Here is a 22,772-nt window from a genome sequence, read left to right on the forward strand (position 1 = left end):
CTAAAGCAAAAAATGAAAGGAGCTAGGTGTGATGGCACACGTATGTAATCCTACTACTTGGGAGGCTGGAACAGAAGGAGAGCAAGTTCGAGGACAGCCTCAACATGGCGAGACCTTGTTTCTAAACAAGAAAATAAAGAAGGGCTGGACATGTAGCTTAGAAGTAGGATGTCCCTGGGTCCAATCCCCACTGCTCTAAGGAAGGGAGAGGAAGGGAGTTGCTTATCCCTCATGCAGACAGATCCTTTAGAATATGCTTGTCTAAATGTACTCAACACACAGCTGACTTCAGCTTTTGAAAATTTTTGGTGATGTCTGATTGTCTCTTCAGTGTTTTTGTTCCAGGGAACCAGAATTCATCTCATACAAAGTTTTAAAAAAGCCTTTCCTAAAAGAACATCAACAGATGGCACCTTTTCCATTAAGAAGAGAAAAGTAAATGAAGTCTATATTTCTGATTCCCTAGATCTTGTCTAGGAAAAATAGAGAATGATTCATCTGGGGAGGGGAGGAGCCGTCTGTGGATAACTGAGTTTCCTAAGGGCCTTGGGACGCTCCAGCCAGGTGGTCAGTGGTCATCTGGGGAGGCAGGTTCAGGAGGTGGCAGCAGCAGGATCTCTTGAGGCAGAGACCCTGAGGCTCCTGTAGTCATCTCCTGGGACAGGACCTTCCCACCCTGCGTTGCGGACATCGCTGAGGCAAAGCTGGGATCCACTCTTCCGCCTTTGACTTGCCTTTAGAACTGCATGTGTTCATTTTGGCTGCGTTTCTTGAGTCTGTTCTGTATTCTTTAAACTTCATTTTTAAAATTACAAGAGTAGGCGGGTGTGGTGGTGCATGCTTATCCCCCGCGCTCAGGAGGCTGAGACAGGAGGATCGCACAGGTTCGAAGCCAGCCTCAGCTACTTAGTGAGGCTCTCAGCAACTTAGTGAGACCCTGTTTCCGAATAAAATATAAAATAGGTCTGGGAGTATAGAAAGCCTCTGGGTTCCACCCCCAGTACCACCAAAAAAAAAAAAAAAAAAAAAAAAAAAAATTCCAAGAGTAGGTTGGCTTAAGTTTAAGATGCTGTCTTCATGTGTTTGAGTCTAGAGAGTTTGTTGTGGGATGGTATGTACAAGTTGAAAATAGGCAGCATGATACAACATTTACAAGTAAATAGAAATTTGCCTTTATAATTTTTCCTGTTAAGTATCAGACATTAAGTTCTATTTAGGAATCTGCGTTTCAGTTCATATGTACATTAAAACAAAGTTGTTGTGTTTTTTTTTTTTTCTTAACTTGGAGGCATGGGAAAAGTACCGTATAGGAAACCAGGCCTGAGTTCTGTCACTTTACAAGTATTTAACTCTTCCTTATGTCTTCTCTATTCCTTACTGTTTTTATTTGTAAAATGAGAGCAGGTATTAGATAGTCACCAAGGCCCCCCTTTTGCCCCTGAAGTTCTCTGACTTTGATTTATTGACAGTTTTAGAGATTAGTTACTGTATTAGTAATTCAGTATATCTTCCCATCATTGCAGATGTGACATTTTTACTAATAACTCAAGGATTACAGAGGCATAAGTAAGAGATATATTTCTGGATCTTACTAATGATGATATATGTCATTAGTAGAAAGTGTCATCTGTTTTCTTACACTTGCTCAGCTTGGGATTTTGACTAAGTGACATTCTTTCATGATAGTGGTCCTGTTAGGATTCTACTGTATTGTGTGTCATTACAGGATGAGTTACTGTGTTTTGACACAGCATGTCAGAAAATTGGTAAAACTACAAGTATACTGTGCTTTCATGATAATGCCCAAAGGAGAATACATGGACGTGACCTAAGACTTAAGGAAGGTAATTTTTCATGGGAATTTAAGTAGCAAGAAGAAGGAAATAGATTTTAGAATATATTATCTTAAGATAATAGATCCACCCACCCATTTGTGGGATTAGACTTGTGAAGAGAAACTAATAAAAAAAAAACCTACACGTTAAAGTGAAATACCAGAAATGATTTATCTTTAGCTGTTTGTTTAAAATGTATGTTTCATAGAATACAAGAGAGCCGGCCAGGCATGGTGGCACACGCTTGTAATCCAAGTACTTGGGAGGCTGAGACAGGTTCCTTTCAGCCTCAGCAACTCGCGAGCCCCCCTACCCCCCGCTACTTAGTGAGACCCTGTTACAGATAAGGAATAAAATAGGGCTGGGGGTATAGCTCAGAGGTGAAATTCCCCTGGGTTCAGTCCCCAATTCCACAAAAAAGAAAAAAGAAAGAAAAGGAGCGCAGAGTATAAAATTCCAATACTGGTGTATTTGGGAAGTCGTCCCTTTGTGAGGTTTCCTATTAACTTTAAGCTTGCTGTTGAGTATAACAGAAGTTTATGCAGGTTACATAAAACATAAAGATGACTTGTAGAAATTTCCATGGATTCACTGTCTGAAAGAAAGAACAGAATCCAGTTGATGAGTATATGGCATTTTTTTTCCAGATCAAAAAGCTACAGGTATGGAAGTTGCCCATCCTACTATACTTCTGAAGCCTCGACGTCTCATATCAGCAAATGACATTTGTCTCTAAGTTATAATGTTAGCTGCTTTTGCCTAATATTATCAGGTATACTGTGATATCTTTGACACAAAATGTTAGTTCATAAATTTATTCTGAGAGGTAGTTAACCACATAGACTCCTTCCTTCTCTCCTCTAAGTCTTGAAATCCTACTTTAAAGAATGTAGAAAGGAGAGAAAAGAAATTGATAGTATGATATAAGTGTACACCTTGTAAATCCTAGTAATTGTATCTGATGATTGGGAGGTGAGACCTGTAGCGTGTACTTATCTTTTAAATGTGTGCTGGATGTTACTGTGACCTTGGTCACAGCTCTGGCAGGCGTCCTGCAGTCTTCCTTGCTGAGCTGTTCCTGATCTGGAGACCCTCGCTGTAATAGCTCACTCAGTCTGGCTCATCGGGGAGCGTCAAAACGGAGATTCCTGGCTTTACTGTTTCTTTTCCCGAATGATAAAGTCTCAAGATCTGTCCTCTTGAAAACTACTGGATAATCCATGGCTGCAGTGTCACACTCATCTCTTCCCAGCATATCTCTTGATTTTGTCTTTTCTAACCTTAACTTTAAGGCTATTCTCTAATCTCAACCTTCATCTCACCTGGACAACGCAGTAACCCCGCCCCATCCTGACGGCCGCGGTTCTCATTACTTACATTGGTTGGCTTTCTTCCAGGCCTTTGTCATACATGTTCCCCTCTACCTCAGGGTCTTTCATATATTGTGTTCCCTGCTGGTAGTAATTTTTCCTCCCTCTCGCAGATTCTATCTAATAATGCTCTTCCTGCAGCGCGGCCATAGCTCCGTCAGGGAAACCGACCCTCATCTGCTGTAGTTGACCACGTCTTTACGTCCTTCATGGCACCCTCCCTTTCCTTCACAGCGGTCGTCACATTTACAGAAATACTGTTATCTGTTTGTTTCTTATATTTTGGGCTCATTCGTTTGACTAAAAATTACGTGGAGGCAGGGATTGAGTCTCTTCTGCTTAAATTCTTACCTTCACTGCGAATTACACTGCTCTCTACACAGTAGTTGTTTCTCTTAAAGAATGGAAAATTTAGACTTCAGGTTGGCTGTCTTCAATGAAAGCTGAGTGTTCTCCTCCTCCTCCTCCTTTTTTTTTTTTTTTCTTCTCAGTACTGGAGATGGAACCCGGGGACATTCTACCTCCAAACTACACCCCAAACCCTATTTTTATTTTTTATTTTGAAACAGGGTCTCACTGAGTTGCAAAGGGCCTCACTAAGTAGTAGCTGTGGCTGTCCTCGGACTGCGATCCTCCCATCTCAGCCTCCCAGATGCTGAGATTGCAAGCATGTGCCACCACCCCCAGCTTGTTTTTCTGAGTACCATGCTAGATGGGGAAGAGAAATGGTGGGAGAAAATGCAGCTCCTGCTTTGGCAAACTTTTTTTGATTATTTTGTGTTCCAAGGGACGTTATGATAATGTATATAGAAAAGAAAGTAATAAATAGTATTTTGAGATTAAAAATCAGCCGGGTATGGTGGTTCACACTTGTAATCCCAGCATTTGGGAGGCTGAGACAGGAGGATCGTGGTTTCCAGACAGCCTCACCTTCTTAGTGAGGCCCTCTGCAACTCAGTGAGACCATGTTTCAAAATAAAGAATAAAAATTAAGGCTGGGGGTGTAGCTGGGAGGTAGAATGCCTCTGGATTATTCCACAAAATAAAATTAAAAAGTATATTACAATAGACCACTGAACGTTACACTTAATTTTAAAGAACACACAACTATCACCCTATGTCATGGAAATTAAATGATATAAAAAGAAACAGCAGTCTGTCAGTATTGGAAATAAGTATGATATGAGCCTTTGACACATATATAATAATTGTATTTATTATTATTATTATTATTATTATTATTATTATTATTATTATTGCAGTACCAGGGATAGAACCTAGGGGCATTCTACCTCCAAGCTATACCTTCAGTCTTACTTTTTAGTCTTGATTTTTTGAAACAGGGTCTCACTGAGTTGTGAAGGGCCTCACTAAGTAGCTGAGGCTGGCTTCGAACCTGTGTGATCCACCTGTCTCAGCCTCCCAAGCGTGCGCCACCACGCCCGGCTCGATTGTTTTTATTTTGTTATTTTGGTTTTATACATTTAGAAATACTGGCACAGTTGGGTGTAGTGGCACACACTGTAATCCCAGTAATTGGGAGGCTGAGACAGGAGGACTGCAAATTCAAGCTGAGCCTCAGCAGCTTGTACAGGCCCTAAGAAACTTAACAAAACTATTTCCAGATTAAAAAAAAATAAGAGAACTGGGAGTGTAGTTTGGAGGTAGGACGCCCCAGGGCTCAATCTCTAGCAACATACACACACACACAAACACATGCACAGGCACACACAAATTAATGCTCAAGGACTGACCTGAAGTCTTGTTTTCTGCTTGTCCTTCCTAAATTGTGTGGTCTGTGCCTATTGCATTTATTTATTTATTTAGTCCTGGGAATTGAAGTTAGGAGCATTCTGCCTCTGAGCCACACACCCTGCCCTAAAATTGAATTTTTTAAAAAAAATTTTGAACCAAGGCCTCTCTAAATTGCTGAGGTTGGCCTTGAATCTGCCTTCCTGTCTCAGCCTGTCTCAGCCTCCAAGTACTGTGAGTACGGATGTGCACCCAAACACCCAGCATGCCTATTGCTTTTAACACCTTCCTGTTGGTGCTGTTTTAAAACCCTTTGCAATCTGTTTCCTTTTTCAATTAGCTATTGAATCTCCTGTCTTGAAGGTAATTAATTAGCAACCAAATTTTTTGAACTTATATAGGATTGTTGCTATATGTGCCTTAGCAGAGCGTATTATATATTCAAAGAGACATATACATATATAAAATGATAAATGGGTGGCGCATGCCTGTAATCCCAGCGCTGGGGAGGCTGAGACAGGAGGATCACACAGGTTCAAAGCCAGCCTCGGCTACTTAGTGAGGCTCTCAGCAACTTAGTGAGACCGTTTCCAAATAAAATATAAAATAGGTCTGGGAGTGTAGCGCAGAGGTAGAAGGCTGCTGGGTTCCATCCCCAGTACCACACACACACAAAAAGATAAATAATACAAGACAGTAATATGCTATAGATGGTCATTTTTATTTGTGTCAGATGAAAAGTACATAGGATAAATTGTTTACATTTATGAGAAAGATTATAATAGGATATAGAAAGGCTATAGATTCATGATATATACTTGCCCATTGTTTACTTCAACATATATTGAGAGAGAGGTGAGAGTTGCATTACTTGACATTAGACCAAGATTCTTTATATTTTATGTAAGGAACTAATTCTCCTGAAAAAGTACTTGGATCAGTACATAAACGAACTGTGTTAAAGAGATTTTTATTTTTATTTAGTTTCATGACTTTAGATAAAAGGGTTTCCATGTAGTGCTTATTTCTTTGCTTTTGTTTATTATGGGAAATACTTTTGATAGTCTTTTGAAAGCACCGTTTGTCTTTCTTCCCTCCCTCCCCGCTCCTGTGGTGCTGGGGATTGACCCCAGGGGCATTCACTGCCAAGCTAGAACCCCAGCCCTAGCTTATTTTTTATTTGTAAGCAGGATCTTGCTGCGCTTCTGAGGCTGGCCTTACACTTACAGTCCTTCTTTCTCAGCCTCCCAAAGATTAAGATGACAGGTGTGTGCCTGGCATCCATTTTTCTTTTCTTTGTGGTATTAAGAAGAAATGAGAGTTTTCAGGTCTTTGGGGTGTGTGTGTGGTGCTAGGGATGGAACCCAGGGGCATTCTCCTGCTACCCTCCAAGCTACACCCCCAGCCCTGTTTTTATTCTTTGTTTTGAAACAGGGTCTCACTAAGTTGCCGAGGGCCTCACCAAGTAACTGAGGCTGGCTGTAAAAATGTGATTCTCTCGACTCAGCCTCCCAACTACTAGGATTACAAGAATGCGCCACCACACCAGGCTTAGGTGTTTGATTTTGATACCACTCTTGTCCTCTGTGATAGGGATTTCTATATGAGTAATAGGATAAGTGATCTTGGTTTCCATATAAGCTTTGCACAGTGATTGTCATCAGTACTGTGTTAGGATTGCTTTTCATAATCATTTTTGGTAACAGTGAATGCACGTAAGTTACTAATTTAAAATGTAAACTTCTAGGTGTGGGTGGTATATTTCATATTATCATTCTAACATCTGCATGTTATTATCACTTGTTCTTTGTAAGGTAGATTATATTTCTGGAAATAGCACCATAAATCAAAAAGAAGTAATTGAACCTCATTTTTCTTTAGAATTATTTTTGAATATGGATTATTGATATAAAAACCCAAACTCCCATATTTTTATAGTATTTATCATCAATATCATGCTTAATCTACCGACTTTAAAAAAGACATTTTGGGGCCGGGTGTGGTGGTGCACGCTTGTATTCCCCCAACTTGGGAGGCAGAAACAGGATCGCGCCAGCCTCTCTGGCTTAAGAGACCCTGTTTCCAAATAAAAATATAAAATAGTTCTGGGAGTGTAGCCCGGAGGTAGAAGGGTTTCCAAGAACCTCAGTACCACCAAAAAAAAAAGACTTTTTGGTATCAGGTTGATATTAGCTTCATAAACCCAGTGTGGTGCCCTACGCTTGTAATCCCAGCATTTGGGAGGCTGAGACAGGAAGATCTCGGTTCGCGGACAGCCTCAGCTACTACTTAGTGAGGCCCTTGCAACTCAGTGAGACCCTGTTTCAAAATGAAAAATAGGGCGGTGGCTTGGAGGTAGAATGCCCCTTTGCAACTCAGTGAGACCTGTTTTAAAATAGAAATAGGATGTGGCTAGGAGGTAGAATGCCCCTGGGTTCCATCCTCATTACTGCAATAAATAAATAAATAAATATTGGCTTTCTAAAATTAAGGTGTTTCTTGTTTTTTTTTTTTTAAAGATTTAGGTTTGGTTTTATATATTTTATATATTTAAATGCATGGTAAAATTTGCTAATGAAGACTTATGTATAGGCTTGTTTTCTTTGTGGAGTTTTTTTTCTTTAATTCATTTTTTAAAAATATAGGGCCATTCAGGGTTTCTGTTTCTCCTAGAGTCAGTTTTGATAATTTGTATCCTTCAAAAAATTTGTACATATTTAGATTGTAGATTAGATGTCATGCATGGAAAATCGTGACAGATAATGTTAATATTTGTGATTTTGGGGGGCTTCTGGGCGTGGAGCTCAAGGCCTTTAGCACGTGCCAGCCTCTTACTCTTCATAGGGTCTGGCTTCGGATGCTGTTGTTTTGGCATTATAATTTATGTCTCTTTTTCTTCATTAGTCTTAAAAGTAAGTATTTTTATCAATTTTGTTGATTTTTTTATGTTAGCCTCCAGTTTATTGATATTCACTATTTTTTCTATTTTCTATTTCATTTCTGCCATTGGCTTTAATTCTTTCTTTCGGTGTTTCTCAACCTCAGCACTATTGAGATTTGGGGCCAGGTAATCTGTTTTGTGGGATGTTTGACAACTCTCTGCCTCATACTCTGTTTCCTTAGTACTTTGTGTGATAGAGTGTTACCTCACTATCATGAGGAAGTTTAAAACTTTTTTTTTTTTTTTTTTGGTGGGTCTGGGAATGGAACCCAGGGGCATTCTACCTCCGAGCTACACTCCCAGCCCTATTTTTTATTCTTTATTTTGAAACAGGGTCTCACTGAATTGCAAAGGGCCTCACTAAGTAGTAGCTGAGGCTGTCCTCGAACCATGATTCTCCTATCTCAGCCTCCCAAATGCTGGGATTGCAAGCGCACTCCACCACGCCCGGCCTACTTATCTATCTTATTGTTACTGATTTCTAATTGAGTTCCATTGTGTAGAAAAAATTGTCCTTTACAAAGTATATAATTTAGAGATGTTTATATGGTATGCCAGAAGATTTGTCAGGTTTAAACTGTGTGTGGTGGCACATGCCTATAATCCTAGTTCCTGGGAGACTGAGACAAAAGGATTGTAGGTTCAAGACCAGCCTCAGCAGCTTAGTGAGACCCTGTCTCAAAAAAGGAAAAGGATTGAGAGGCAGAATTCCCCTGGGTGCTAGCCATATTACTGCCAAAAAAAAAAAAGATGATTTAAGTTAGGATATTTGGCTGAGCCTGGTGGCGCACGCTGTAATCCCAGCATTTGGAAGGCTGAGAAAGGAGGATTGCAGTTCGAAGACAGCCTCAGCTCCTACTTAGTGAGGCCCTTTGTAACTCAGTGAAATCCTGTTTCAAAAAATAAAGAATAAAAAGCCGGGCGTGGTGGCGCACGCTTGTAATCCCCGTGCTTGGGAGGCTGAGACAGGAGGATCGCGCAGGTTCGAAGCCAGCCTCAGCTACTTAGGCTCTCAGCAACTTAGTGAGACCCTGTTTCCAAATAAAATAGAAAATAGAAAATAGGTATGGGAGTATAGCCAGGAGGTAGAAAGCCCCTGCCTGGGTTCCACCCCCAGTACCACCACAAAAAAAATAAAGAATAAAATATAGGGTTGAGGGTGTAGCTCAGAGGTAGAATGCCCCTGGGTTTTATCTCCAGTATTGCAAAGTAAGTAAGTAAACAAACAAACAAATTAGGATGTTTGATGTATTTGAAATAAGATTTTAAGAATTAATTTTTATAAAGCTGGATGTGGTGGTGCTCACTGTAATCCCAGTACTTGGGAGGCTGAGAAAGGATGGTCGCAGGTTCAAGGACAGCCTCAGCAAGTAGTGAGGCGCTCTACTAGTAAGACCCAGTGAGACCTTATTTCAGAATAAAAACAAAATGGGACTGGGTGTGTAGCTTGGAGGTAGAATGTCCCTGGGTTCAATCCCCAGTATGTACATGTGTGTGTGTGCGCGCGTGTACACACAATTCTATAAGTCATTACATATGTACACACATATGTAATGACTTATAGAATTGAGGTTGCATATGATCTTTTTCATTTTTCCCATTTACTGAAGTCAGTTTTTCCAGTTTTGAAACACATGCGAGTGAGGTTGCAGATCGTGGCATGTGTGTCCGCTCAGCGTGTTGAGATGTGGGGATAGAGCATGTTATGGCATCTTGGTTGTCGTTTGCGCATTCTCATTGCTGTGTAGTAGCACATTTTATGAATGGCTCGCAGCTTATCCATTCTGCTCCCGATGGGTGCAGGGCTAGTATGAATAATGCCCAATGCACATTCTTTCCTATGTCTTTTCGTGAACATATGTGAACCTTTATTAATTTGCCTACACCTACAAATGAAGTGCTGGCTCATGAGTTATGCAGAGCCGGGCACGATGACACACATCTGTGATCCCAGCACTTGGGAGGCCGAGACAGAGGCGTGCAGGTTCTCACCCAGGAGCGGCAACTCAGCTCCTCAGCCTAACGAGACCCTGCTTCAAAAACAGAAAATAAGAGAGGGCTGGGGATGGAGCTCAGAGGTAGAATGCCCCTGGGTTCTGTCATTAGTAACACACACACAAAGCATTCAGGTACTCGGCTTCAATATGTAAGTTTTAAGGACAAGGTGACTAATTGTAGTTGTTGTTCATCCTCTTGAGACACTTGCTTTTACGGGCATAGTTACTTTGGGGATGTTTCTGTCAACAAGAAAGAAGTAATGTGTTTCTTATAGACTTTTTCCTAAATGTTTGTGATATTCAAATTTGTATGTCTTTAATGGTTTTTTAAAATTATATATACCTTTTGGTGACGTAAATGGGCCAAAATACTATACTATTTTAAAAGAAGATACACACACACACACACACACACACACACACACACATATGCATGTCTGTACATACTTACATATATCTGTGTATATATATATATATATAAATATATATATATATATAGTTTTACTATTGAAAAACTACACACACACACACAGAGTTTTACTACTGTACTAATTTCAGTAGATTCTCTTTGTCAACCCCCTTTGGCTATATAATTCAGGGACTCCTGCTCTACTGTAGCTGAGTTTTTCTTGCTTTTGAGTGTGTGTGTGTGTGTGTGTGTGTGTGTTTGTGTGTGTGTGCATGCGTGCGCACGCGCGCATATGTGCACACACGCACATGTATGCTTTAGGTTACCAATTAAAAAACACTAAGCGCCGGGCGTGGTGGCGCACGCTTGTAATCCCCGTGCTTGGGAGGCGGAGACAGGAGGATCGCGCAGGTTTGAAGCCAGCCGTGCGCGCTGGCTTAGGAGACCCTGTTTCCAAATAAAAATGTAAAAAATAGGTCTGGGAGTGTAGCCCGGAGGTAGAAGGGCTTCCAGGAACCCCAGTACCAAAAAAAAAAAAAAAAAAAAAAGAAAACACTAAGCTTCATAGAATGTATTCTTTTTGTTGTGTAGAAGGCAACCTCCTTTTTAGGTACTTGAGGTTTAGAAAGTAAGTGGAACAAAAATGTTCAGAAGTTGGCTCGTTAATTCAACAAAGATAGACGTCTTTCTTATTCTAGAAAAGAGTGTTAATTCTGGGGATAGGAGGCCTTTATTTTCCTCCCACAGCAGCATGCCTTTTGTGTCAAACTACCATTTTGTGCAGTTTCCATTCTGTGGGACAATTTCATCAACTGCGACCAAACTACACTCTAAAGAATTAAAAGTTTACATATTAGTGCCACGTTGTAGTCAAGAAAACTCACAGATTCAGTTGAGGTAATGACTCCATTTAAGTAGAAAAGGCATTAGGACATTTCTCTTAGAGGGATGTTATTTGTAAAAGGGCTTACCTGTAGTTCAGTGATAAAAATACATGAGTGTCTTTCTCTCTGCTCTTGCACGTTGGTGAGCATTTAGAACCAGGGTGTCAGCTGGGCCACGCTTGCAATCCCAGTACTTGGGAGGCTGAGACAGGAGGATCGCAGGTTTGCGGAGCCAGCCTCAGCAACTTAGTGAGGCACTCCACAACTTACACCCTGTTTCTAAATAAAAAACGAAATAGGTCTGGGGGTGTAGCCCAGAGGGAGAAGGCCCCTGGGTTCCATCCTGAGTACCACGAAAGAAAAAAATAAAAAGAGGTGCCCACAAGGAAAGCAGTTCCTTGGCGCTTACTCCCAGAGGAGCATTTTATTTGGAGGGGGAAAGAGCAGACTAACCAAGTGGATTTGTTTAGAACATCTGAACCCTGCGTGAAATTGGTCATAATTGTGTATTTTAGTGACACACACTTGGAAGGAGCTGGCTGGACACATCGGCTCAGAGAAGCCACGGGCTTGTGAGTGAGTGTTTTGCTGTGATAGGTTCAGTGACTCAGTTATCGCCAGCAAGGTGTGGATGATTATTTTCTCTGCACACCTATGATTAGGCCTCTTTCTTTGTGTCATACCACCTAAGCCTTGTGCAGTCCTCAAGCTGACAAAATGGCCAGGTGGCTCCACTCCCTCATCTTTCCCTGCAGTTTCTCTTTTGTCATTAGGACAGCCTGCTTCAATTCAGGCTAATTGAAAACTTGTCACATTGTTTTCTCAGATAGTATACATCATAGTATTTTGCATAGTATGTTTTAGTCTTGTTAAAAATAATAAAAATTGAGCAAGGCGTGGTGGCGCACACTTGTAATCCCAGCGCTTGGGAGGCCGAGACGGGAGGATCGCAGAGGTTTGAAGTCAGCCTCAGCTACTTAGGCTCTCAGCAACTTAGACCCTGTTTCCAAATAAAAATAGGTCTGGGAGTGTAGCCAGGAGGTAGAAGGCCCCTGGGTTCTATTCCCAGTACCACAAAAAAAATTTTTTTAAGATAAAAATATTAGTAGGATCTAACATGCATTGGATACTTAGTATTTGCCAGATCATTTTACACATTTTTATCTAGTTCTCACTAGACAAGCCAGCCAAGGCATGTGGTAATATCCAGTTTTACAAATAAGGAAACTGAATCAGGTTAAACAATTTGTCCTAAAGTTTCATTGCTAGTGTGAGTGACAGAATTAAGCAAAACCTGGGACTTTCCTCTAATACCGTGGGTCTTTGTGGCCCCTCATGTTCTCTGGTCTTCAGAACTCTTTCACTTCTCTTATCCCTGCTTCTTGGGATGTTGTTTCCTGAGCAGATTCCGGACTTTACTACTACCAAATGTGTGCCCATCATTTAAGTTTCAGATCGAATGCCATCTTTTCCTAATTTTTCTCTGAAGTCCTATTTGAGAGTCAACTGTGCTTCCTTTGAACTCTCACAACACTTTCTTCATATGTTTATTTTTTTGTGTGGTACTGGGGATGGAACCTAGGGCGTTCTACCTCTGAGCTACACTCCCAGCCTCAGGAGCTGAGGCTGTCCCAAGAACCCGGATCCTCCTGTCTCAGCCTCCCAAGTACTGTAAGTACAAGTATGTGCCACTGCACCTGGCTTTTTATTTTGTTTTGAGTTAGAATTATTCTTAGCCAGGCGTGGTGGCGCACGCTTGTAATCCCCGCATTTGGGAGGCTGAGACCGGAGGATCGTAGTTCGCGGACAGCCTCAGCTACCTAGTGAGGCCCTCTGCAATTCAATGAGACCCGGCTTCAAAATAAAGAATAAAAAAAATAGGTCTAGGGGTGTAGCTAGGAGGTAGAGTGCCCCTGGGTTCCATCTCCAGTATGGCAAAACAGAAAACAAAAGTACAAAAAAATTATTCTTATACATGTATTAATTTACCAACTTTGATTCCTGGTAGACTAAAGCAGCTTTGAACATTGAAGGGACTTCATATTAATTGACTAGCAAAAACTCATCAAAATAGGAGTAAACACTACTGATGCCTTTTTTGAAAATTGGAAGAACATAGGAATATGGTGATGATTTGTGTACTTATGATTATTTTTGTCTCTTTGTGCATGTGTTTGCGGTACTGGGGATTGAACCCAGGGGTGTTCTGCTTCTGCGCTCTCCCCAACCCTTTTTATTCTTTGTTTGGAAACAGGGTCTTTGTAAGTTACTGCTCACCGGGCTCGAGCCTTCAGTCCTCCTGCCTTGGCCTCCCAAGTGCTGGGACTGCAGGTGTGCACCGCTGTGCCCAGCTCATTTCTGTTTCTTGGTATTTGGAAATCGTGTTGAGTTTTGCTAGAGATATAATTGTAGCATCCATTTCCTGGTTTGATGAAAAAAAAAAGCTATCTTTTTTTTTTTTTAAAGAAGTAGTTAAATAATACAGAAAAGTGTTTGAAAGGGGTAGAAAGAACCTGCTGTTTTAAATTTGTTCATGGAATTGTGTCCGATTATGTTCTTCTGGTGTTAGCTTTTAGAATAGGCTTGGTATATACTTGAGTTCAACAGTGGGTTGTCATTGAGTATATATTATTATTGTTTTCACTTATGGCTCTCAGTGGGATTGCTAGATTGTTTAGAATACGTTTGTGGTGAACTAGAATCTTCTCTGCCCTAACCATGATGCTTCAGTTTATGACTTATTCTGGTATTTTAAGCGTGGATTGTCTCGTTTCTGTTTTACTTGTTCTTAGTGCTCTTCTCAGAGAAAAGCAATTAACCCAGAGCTTGCTTGCCAAGAGGAGGCAGGGAATCTCATCTGGAGTAGCCATTCGTTTTTCAAAGTAGACTTCTTAGGTCTCTTTAAAATGTGTCATTTCCTTTCCTAACTTAATGCTTTAACATTCCATTTAAACAGAAAATCCAAAACTTTTTTTTTTCTGTGTGTAGGAGTAAGTAGATGGAGATAGAGGAGGCCTTAGTACACACGTGTTTTTCTTTTTAAATAAAGATGAGTTTATGTTTGAATTAAACCTGATTTAATATCTCCAAATGTTAACAAAAGCCCTTTTAAAAAGATATAAAATATGGCTGGATGTGGTGGTGCTTATCTATAATCCCAATATGAGGAATAGTGTTAACATGGTCAAAGTCTTGAAACATTTGAGGATTTTTTTTTTTTTTTTTTTTTTTTTGGTGGTACTGGGGGTGGAACCCAGAGGCTTTCTACCTCCAGGCTATACTCCCAGACCTATTTTATATATTATTCGGAAACAGGGTCTCACTAAGTTGCTGAGAACCTCACTAAGTAGCTGAGGCTGGCTTCAAACCTGTGCGATCCTCCTGTCTCAGCCTCCCAAGCGTGGGGATTACAAGCGTGCGCCACCACGCCCAGCTTGAGGATTTTAAAAAAAATATGTTTTGAGGGAGCTGGGCATGGTGGCGCATGCTTGTAATCCCAGCATTTGGGAAGCTGAGATAGAGGATTGTAGGTTCTCAGCCAGCTTCAGCTACTTAGTGAGGCCCTTTGCCAGTGAGAGCCTGTTTCAAAATAAAGAATAAGAAATAGGGCTGGAGGTGTAGCTTGGAGGTAAAATACCCCTGGGTTCCATCCCCAGTACCTCAAAAAAAAAAAAAAATAATGTTTTGAGGGAGAAGCCCTTTAATTAAGATAATCTCTTTAAAATGAACATCAAGCCAGGAGTGGTGGCACATGCCTGTAATCCTAATACTTGGGAGACTGAGACGGTAGGATCGCAGGTTTGAGGCCAGCCTCAGCAACTTAGGCCCTATTTCAAAATAAAAGAAAAAAATAGGAATGGGGGTATACCTTGGTGGCAGAATGCCCTGGGATTCCATCCCCAGTACTATAAAATAAATAATTAAACAAGTAAATAAATGGAAATAAAGTAAACATCATTTTCATTAATAATCATAAATTTTCATTCCATGTCAGTTGGACTCTGTAAAACAACCCAAAAAGTAAAAGGTAAATAGGAGACAGTAACTCAAGTCTTCTGGCTTTTAAACTAAGATCACGGGTAAAATTTCCACAAATTATAAGGCTTGCAAAAACAATTATTAAGGTCTGGGAATCTGGCAACTAAATATTCATTGGAATAATAAATCAGATTACAGCAATCAGTAATGTAATAGTCTAAAGGCATTGGACATTAACCAGAATATATAAAATGATTAAAGTTCTAGTGACAGAAACTTCTTCCTTATAAAATTATTGCTTATTGTTAATACTAAATTATTACCAAAATAATGCATGTTCATTCAAGGGAACTGGTATGACATAATCATTAATAGAAGCTAACTTTAGAGTTTATAATATTTTGCTACTCAGTATAAACTTGTTCTTTTATTTTCCTGTACTGGGGATGGAACTCAGTGTCATTCAACCTCCACACCCTTATTTCCTTTTTTTTTGTTCTTTATTTTGAAACAGGGTCTCATTAAGTTGCAAAGGGCCTCAATAAGTAGCTGAGGCTGGCCAGGAACTGGGATCCTCCTGTCTCAGCCTCCCAAGTACTGGGATTACAAGTGTGTTTCACCATGCCTGGCTGAACTTGTTAGTTCTTATAACAACCATATGCAGCAAGTGCAGCTGTCCTTCTGTATCTAGGGGGGTTTGGGTCAAGGAACCAACTGGCAGTCTGGCCTTAGATTTGGTGCCCTTCATCGTTCAGTATTCCTTCTCACCAGCCGGCTTTGACCTTGAGGTTTAGAGTGAGAGAGACCTGAGTTTAAATCATGTCTCATTACTCTTCAGGTGAGAGTATGCTTCCACTCTCTGAACTTCAGTGTTTTTATTATGAAACAGGTTGCTAGGTGACGTGGCTCACACCTGTAATCCCAGTACTTGAAAGGCAAAGACAGGAAGATTACAGGTTCAAGGTCAGCCTGAGCAACTTAATGAGACCTTCAGCAATTTAGCAAGACCCTGTTTCAAAAAATGCAAACAGCCAAGTGTGGTGGTGCATGCTTGTAATCCCAGGACAGAGCATCTCAGGTTTAAGGACAGTCTCAGCAAATTAGTGAGACCTTGTTTCAATAAATAAATAAAATCAGGCTCGGTGTACCTGTACTAGGTTTAATCTCCAATACCAAAGGAAAAAAAAAAAAACAAAAAACAAAAAACGAGTCATTTTAGGGATAAATGACATAATAGATAATAGATACTGACAGCTTAGCAGACACTGTGGTTGGTCAGTGGATGGTAAGTATCATAACATACTGAAAGGCAAAATGAAAAAGGTCGCCAAAAAAATGCTGGCTGGCATTTTGAGTCATCCTTGCAGTCTTTACAATACTTGGTTTTATTAAAGTATATCTTCACTTCTTTATATTGGTTTATTTTTCTTTCCTTATATAACTTCTTGTTTGTTTCACACAAAAGGCAGGAAGGCTTGACTTTGCCCGTATCTTGTAGCAGTCAGGCAAGCCTGTTTCAGTTTCTATGCTGGCCAGACCTTTTCTGTGTTTAGGAATAGGTAGATGGAGATGGAAGACTTCAGTACACACATTTTTTTCTTTTTAAATAAAAATGGGATTATGTTTGAATTAAAATTTCTGATGTCTTTAAATCAACTTAATATAAAATGCTCTAAGTATGGCTAGGAGAGTACATGCTATTATTAATTTTATTAGAATAACAATGAAATTCCAGTTTCGTAATACTCAGTTATTAGCTATTAGCTGACAACACTGTCTGAAACCTCTACCTTGTGAAGAGAGACTGTCTCCTTTTGATGAGATTGTAGAAAGATGACCATGTGTTGCATTGTAAATTCTCTGGTTGACGTTTAGCAGTAACTAAAATAATCCCCCTTCTTGTTGTCCCATTAACAAGCATGGCTAATGCGCTCTCTCTTTTTTCTTTTAGATCTACACACAATGAGCTGGAAAAGAACCGGTAAGTCAATCACGAGGTGCAGCTTTTACTTGTGTTTAAAAAGCAAACTCACCATTTTATCCATGAAAATAATGTAATAGTGCATATATTGTTATCATTTTAACTTTTTAAGTGTATAACCTACCACAATTTGAATATATATGGATTTTCTGAAAAAAAAATTTACTTAAAAAGGTAAGCTTATACTTGCTGGGTACAGGGGGCATGCCTGTACTCTCATCTCACCTGTAATTCTAGTACTTGGGATGCTGACACAGGAGGATCGCAGGTTCAAGGCCAGCCTCAGCAACTTGGTGAGGCCCTCAGCAACATAGTGAGACTTTTTTTCAAAATGAAAAGTAAAAGGAGTGGATAGGGGTGCATATTAGATGTAGAATGCCCCTAGGTTCCATCTCCAGTACCAAAAAAAAAAAGTAAGCTATCTTATCTAAATTAGAAAAAACAAAAACATTTTGAAGCTCATTTGAATTTTGCATTTACAGGGTAGCTTCTTTATTTCTATCTTTGAGACCAATAGGGGTTATGATGTAAATATGGTCTTCCTATAAAGAATTAGTGCTTTTTGTGTGTGTGGGGGGGGGTACTGGGATTCCTAGAAACCCTTCTATCTCTGGGCTATACTCCCAGACCTATTTTATATTTTTATTTGGAAACAGGGTCTCCTAAGCCAGCGAGGCTGGCTTCAAACCTGCACTATCCTCCTGTCTCTGCCTCCCAAGCGCGGGGATTACAAGCATGCACCACCACGCCCGGCAAGGATTAGGTTTTTGGAGCAGGTAATAATCCTGACAGTGGAGTGCATTGAGTGTTTATTTACATTTTGTTTATTCTTCATTTATTTATGTATTCAACAAGTTTTTATCAACCATGAACTATATGCCATTTCCAGGCAGGGAGAAGGATTTACATAAGAAATATAAGAATATTTAAGATCATTTCTGTCCTTAAGGAACTCAGAGCTTCATGGGGGCTTCTAGTTACCTATGTTGTATAACATAGTAAGTATGGCAGTGGCAAAGCAGAGGGCAATGGAGGATGCTGAAAGACCATTTGGGGAAGGTGACTTGAACCCCCTTTGCAGAAAGTCTCAGGAGGCTCTGCAGAGAATGGTCAGTGAGCAGCAAGGAAGCCGCAGAAAGTTCAGATAAGGACAAAGATTGTAGCACTAGGCCAGCCAGGCCAGATGCTGAAGAAAGGACTTTGAGCTGGGTGTGGTGGCTATGCTTGTAATCCCAGTACTTGGGAGGCTGAGACAGGAGGATCGCAGGTTTACAGCCAGCCTCAGCTACTTAGTGAGGCCCTTCACAACTTAGTGAGGCCTTCTTTCAAAATAAAGAATAAAATAGAGCTGGGGGTGTAGCTCAGAGGTAGAATGCTCCTGGGTTCAATCTGTAGTACCACAGAGAGAGGAGAGAGGAGAGAGAGAGATTGACTTTCTCTAAGAACAGGAGCAAAAGGTGGCAGTTACTCATTTGAACTCTCATGTGGTCAGATTTGTGTTTTAGAACGATCTCTTTGGCTGCAGTACAGCCAGTTGGTGGCGGGTAGAAGGGATGACAGAGGCAGTGGAGGCAGGAGGTGCTGGTAAGCAAAGAGATGGAGCTGCAGTGGTAGAAACAGTGGGAATTAGTGACCAGGTAGCTTGATTGTGGGTTTAGGTTTTTTGAGATGAGGAATATAGGAAGAGGAAAATTTGAGAGAATTCAGAATTCAGAATTGCAAGAATAAAATATTCTCTTTGTAAACATTGGATTATTAACTAACAAGATAAATTGTCTGCACCATCTGTGTGTGTGTGTGTGTGTGTGTTTGTGTGTGTGTGTGTGTGTGTACGTGCACGTGTGCGTGTTTTACAGGGATGGAAGCCAGGGACTTTCCATCTCTGAGCTATACTCGAAGTCCTGTTTTATTTGTTTTTAAATTTTGAAGCAGGTCTCAATAAGTTGTGGAGGGCCTCACTAAGTTGCTGAGGCTGGTTGTGAACCTGAAATCCTACTATCTCAGCTTCCCAAGTGCTTACTGTGGTCCTTCAGGCACACTTAGTGGCTTTTACCACTCGGTTGGCACACGGCTCTGTTCGTATGTTCTACTGTAAGACTGATTAGGTAGCACTGTAATTATGTGTTCGTGTGTCTTTTCTGCCAAGTGACTGGGATTGCCCACAGGCAAGGATCCTTCTTTGTTTAATGTTGTACCCGCACTGCTTAGGATTCAGTGCATCTACAGTCGATTGAGTGAAGGGTAAAACTGGAATTCAGAGTTTAGGGGCCAGTGGAGGGGTTTAGGGGAGGCTGGGGCGGGGGGAGAATTAGTGAAGGGAGCACTTCCGTTGATGTTGTGTGTGTATGGATGTGGAATCATCAGTGCCGTCTCAGTATCGTTATGGGGGTGTGAGGGAGCTGGGGGGAGGCTCTCAAGTGCTCTGTGCAGGCGCCTATCACTCTGAACTGCATGTTGAAGGGAGACTGTGCTGCACCAGTAAAAATACATTGAGATCAAAGACATCTGTTAGTGGCAGATCAGTTCAGCAAGAAATCCTCCATTTTATTTATTTTTAAAAAATGTTATTGGTGCACTGTAGTCGTACATCTTAGTGGAGTACAGGATGGTAAAAGCAGACGGGCACACGTCACTCTTTCAGCCTGTCCCTACTCCCCATCCCCTCCCCCTCTCCTTCGCGTGTTTGGCTTAGTGAGCGATAGAAATCCTCCATTTTAAAGAGTCTCTTTTCTGCCTTATATTCTGGTATATTAAGGATATGGGTGGCTAGCCAGGTGTAGTGGCACACACGCGTAACCCTAGCATTCGGGAGACCGAGACAAGAGGATCGCGATTCGTGGACAGCCTCAGCTGCTTAGTGAGGCCCTCTGCAACTCAGTGAGACCCTGTTTCAAAATAAAGAATAAAAATGCCCCTGGGTTCTATCCCCAGTAGTGCAAAAAAAAAAAAAAAAAAAAAAAAAAAAGATATGGGTACTTTAAAGGACATAGCTGGCTAGATAATATGACCAAAAAAAAAAAAAAAAAAAAAAAACATGAAAAGATCAAGAAATAATAGCTGTGAGGATTTTAAAAATAAGACCAAATGTTGACTTTTAAGTTAGAGTATAGAGTATGTTTTGAGCCTGACAGATCAAATATTGATAAACATGGCGTTTATTATTTCACCCTCCTGGATGTGATCCTTGTTAGACTCTACTGGAAACCTGGCAAAAACTTCTTTAACGTGGGAGTAAAGATTCTTGTTAGTAACTATTTAGAACTGAGCTCTTGAATATTTGAGTAAATTTTGTTTCATGTGTTCTACATGTTATTTCTGACGTACTGATAAATAACCTCGGAGGCGGTGAAATGTGAATCACTCGCTGTGCCTAAGTCTTGCAGTCTGCCCTCTGACTGCCAAGGTCTCACGTGCATGGGTTTTACCACGCGGCTGCTGCCGTCACCAGTGAAACTCTTTCCTTCCTATCATTTACTTAGATCTGAGACTCTCTGACTGGTTTCCCAGGATACCTCACTCAAAGCCCGGTTCCCTCATCCTTGTTTGATAGCCATATAGGGGTAATAGACATTCTTTTTTTGGGAGGTAGTGGGGGTGGAACCCAGGGGCTTTCTACCTCGGGGCTATACTCCCAGGTCTATTTTCTATTTTATTTGGAAACAGGGTCTCACTAAGTTGCTGAGAGCCTCACTAAGTAGCTGAGGCTGGCTTTGAACCTGCGCGATCCTCCTGTCTTTGCCTCCCAAGCGCGGGGATTACAAGCGTGCGCCACCACGCCCGGCTTGGTAATAGACGTTCTTTATTAATGTAGAAAGGCTGGTAGATATCCTTCACCTCCTTATTTCTCAAATGACTTCTTTCCTTCTCTCCCTTTTTAATTTTCCCCCTATTTCCATTTCTCTCTTCCCTCAGGCTTCACCAAAAGGTAATGTAGAATTAACCTCTCAAAGATACATTTTTCAAAGGGATTTTATCACTGTAAATAAAACTCTAATTTAGTAGCATGTGTCACAGGGTCAGTGAAAAAAAAAATTAATAACCCATACCCCACTTCTGAGAAGTTACGAGCTTGTAAGCTAACAAAGCAAAGGAAATTTTAAAGGAGGTATTTGGCAAGAAGGAGGCTTAGGAATATTTTTTAAATTTGAGCCTCTGTTGTTATTAAAATTCTAGGTCCCCATACAGTTCTATTTAAGAGCCTTTAAAAAAACACACCAGGGCACAGTTTTTATTTTCTGTGTTAAAGTTATAACCTATCTTTGGTATCCTTTAAAATAAATAGAATTTTGGCTTTATCTGTCATCTGCCTTTGAGCATAATCTTACATGAGGAAGATAACACTATCAAATGGTAATTTAATTTTGTCTTTATTCTGGAACATTCCTGAAATAATTTATATTCTTGAAATTTTGCCACTTTATTATTTTTATGTCAAAAATGCCTTTTTTTTCTTTCTTAGCTTCATTCTAAAATTTTGTACATAAAGCTCTCAGAATCTGAATTACTTTTGTTCCTGCTGAGGAAAATGCAGTGAGAATTAGGTTATTTTATTCATTCATTCATTCATTCATTCATTCATTTGTGTGTGTGTGTGTGTGTGTGTGTGTGTGTGTGTATGTGTGTGTGTTTATTTTCTTATTTAGAAATAGTATCTCACTAAGTTGCTTAGAGGGCCTTGCTAAGTTGCTGAGGTTGGTTATGAACCTGCTGTTCTCCTGACCTCCCAAATACTGCGATTGCCTGGCAAGAAATGATTCTAAATTGTTAGTGAATGGCAGAGTAACTCTAAATAGCTCTTAAGTAGCTCTCCTAAGTAAAGCTGTAAGATTGTTGAGGACCTGGGCTGTAGCCTTGAGGAGACAAGAAGTAATAAATGTTGAGATTCATACTAACAGGTCTCAGAGAGAAGTATAATGGAGATTGGGAGTCTGGGACACTTAGTGTCAGCCTCCTGAATGCTGGGATTACAAGTATGCGCCACCACGCCCGGCTAAGATGTACATTCATAAACATACCTGTTGTAGGTCCAGGGGATGGGGGCGCACACAGGCAACAAACACACTGAACCATTTAGACCAAGCTCAACACAATCACCATGGTTTTAGGCAGAATACCTACTAGATGTTCTACATTCCTCAGGAGCCTATGAATTATCTCATGGTAAACTTAATGAGATTGAAGAGTTAAGAATTTCCTCTGTCCGTTGGCTTATCTTATGAGTTGGGTCCTTTGCCAGAGAAGAAACTTATTCAGTACAGAGTTTTAGATTGCTTCATTGTGTTTTCATTTTCTTAATTCAAATTACTGATGAGATTTTGAACGGAGTCAACAACTTTAGCAGGCCTTTAAGGGTCAAGGACCTTAGTGCTGACTGCAGGAGAGGCCATTCAACCTTAATAGCTGTCATTCCATCGGAACAAAAGGCTTACCCTTATTACAACCTTGGCAAAGCTGGATGGCCGAATGAGGACACCCAAGTAATACACTTTCCTAGGCAGAGAAGTAACTGAGGATTTGAGATGAAAAAGAAGACCGATAAATGGTACTGCGTGGCCTCTATGTCCAGGGCCTTTCACATCCCTCAGAGGGAAAGATGAAAGTGAGCATTTATGGAGTGATACGAGG

General features: G+C 40.6%; 1 protein-coding gene across 3 annotated transcripts in view; it reads left to right on the forward strand.

The window, feature by feature from the left end:
- Positions 1-22,772, forward strand: part of MXI1 (MAX interactor 1, dimerization protein) — a gene marked incomplete at both ends in the record, with an annotated part of 76,039 nt that overhangs the window by 19,295 nt on the left and 33,972 nt on the right. For 2 of the 3 annotated variants that reach the window (XM_080694613.1, XM_080694614.1), the window contains one exon: positions 17,118-17,147. The exons of the other annotated variant lie outside the window; for it this stretch is intronic. In XM_080694613.1, the coding sequence (XP_080550739.1) occupies positions 17,118-17,147 (30 nt within the window). The remainder of the gene's footprint in view (positions 1-17,117; positions 17,148-22,772) is intronic. 3 annotated transcript variants of the gene reach the window in all.

The sequence above is a fragment of the Muscardinus avellanarius genome (assembly GCF_963383645.1).
Source record: "Muscardinus avellanarius genome assembly, chromosome: 4".
Classification (NCBI taxonomy): Eukaryota; Metazoa; Chordata; class Mammalia; order Rodentia; family Gliridae; genus Muscardinus; species Muscardinus avellanarius.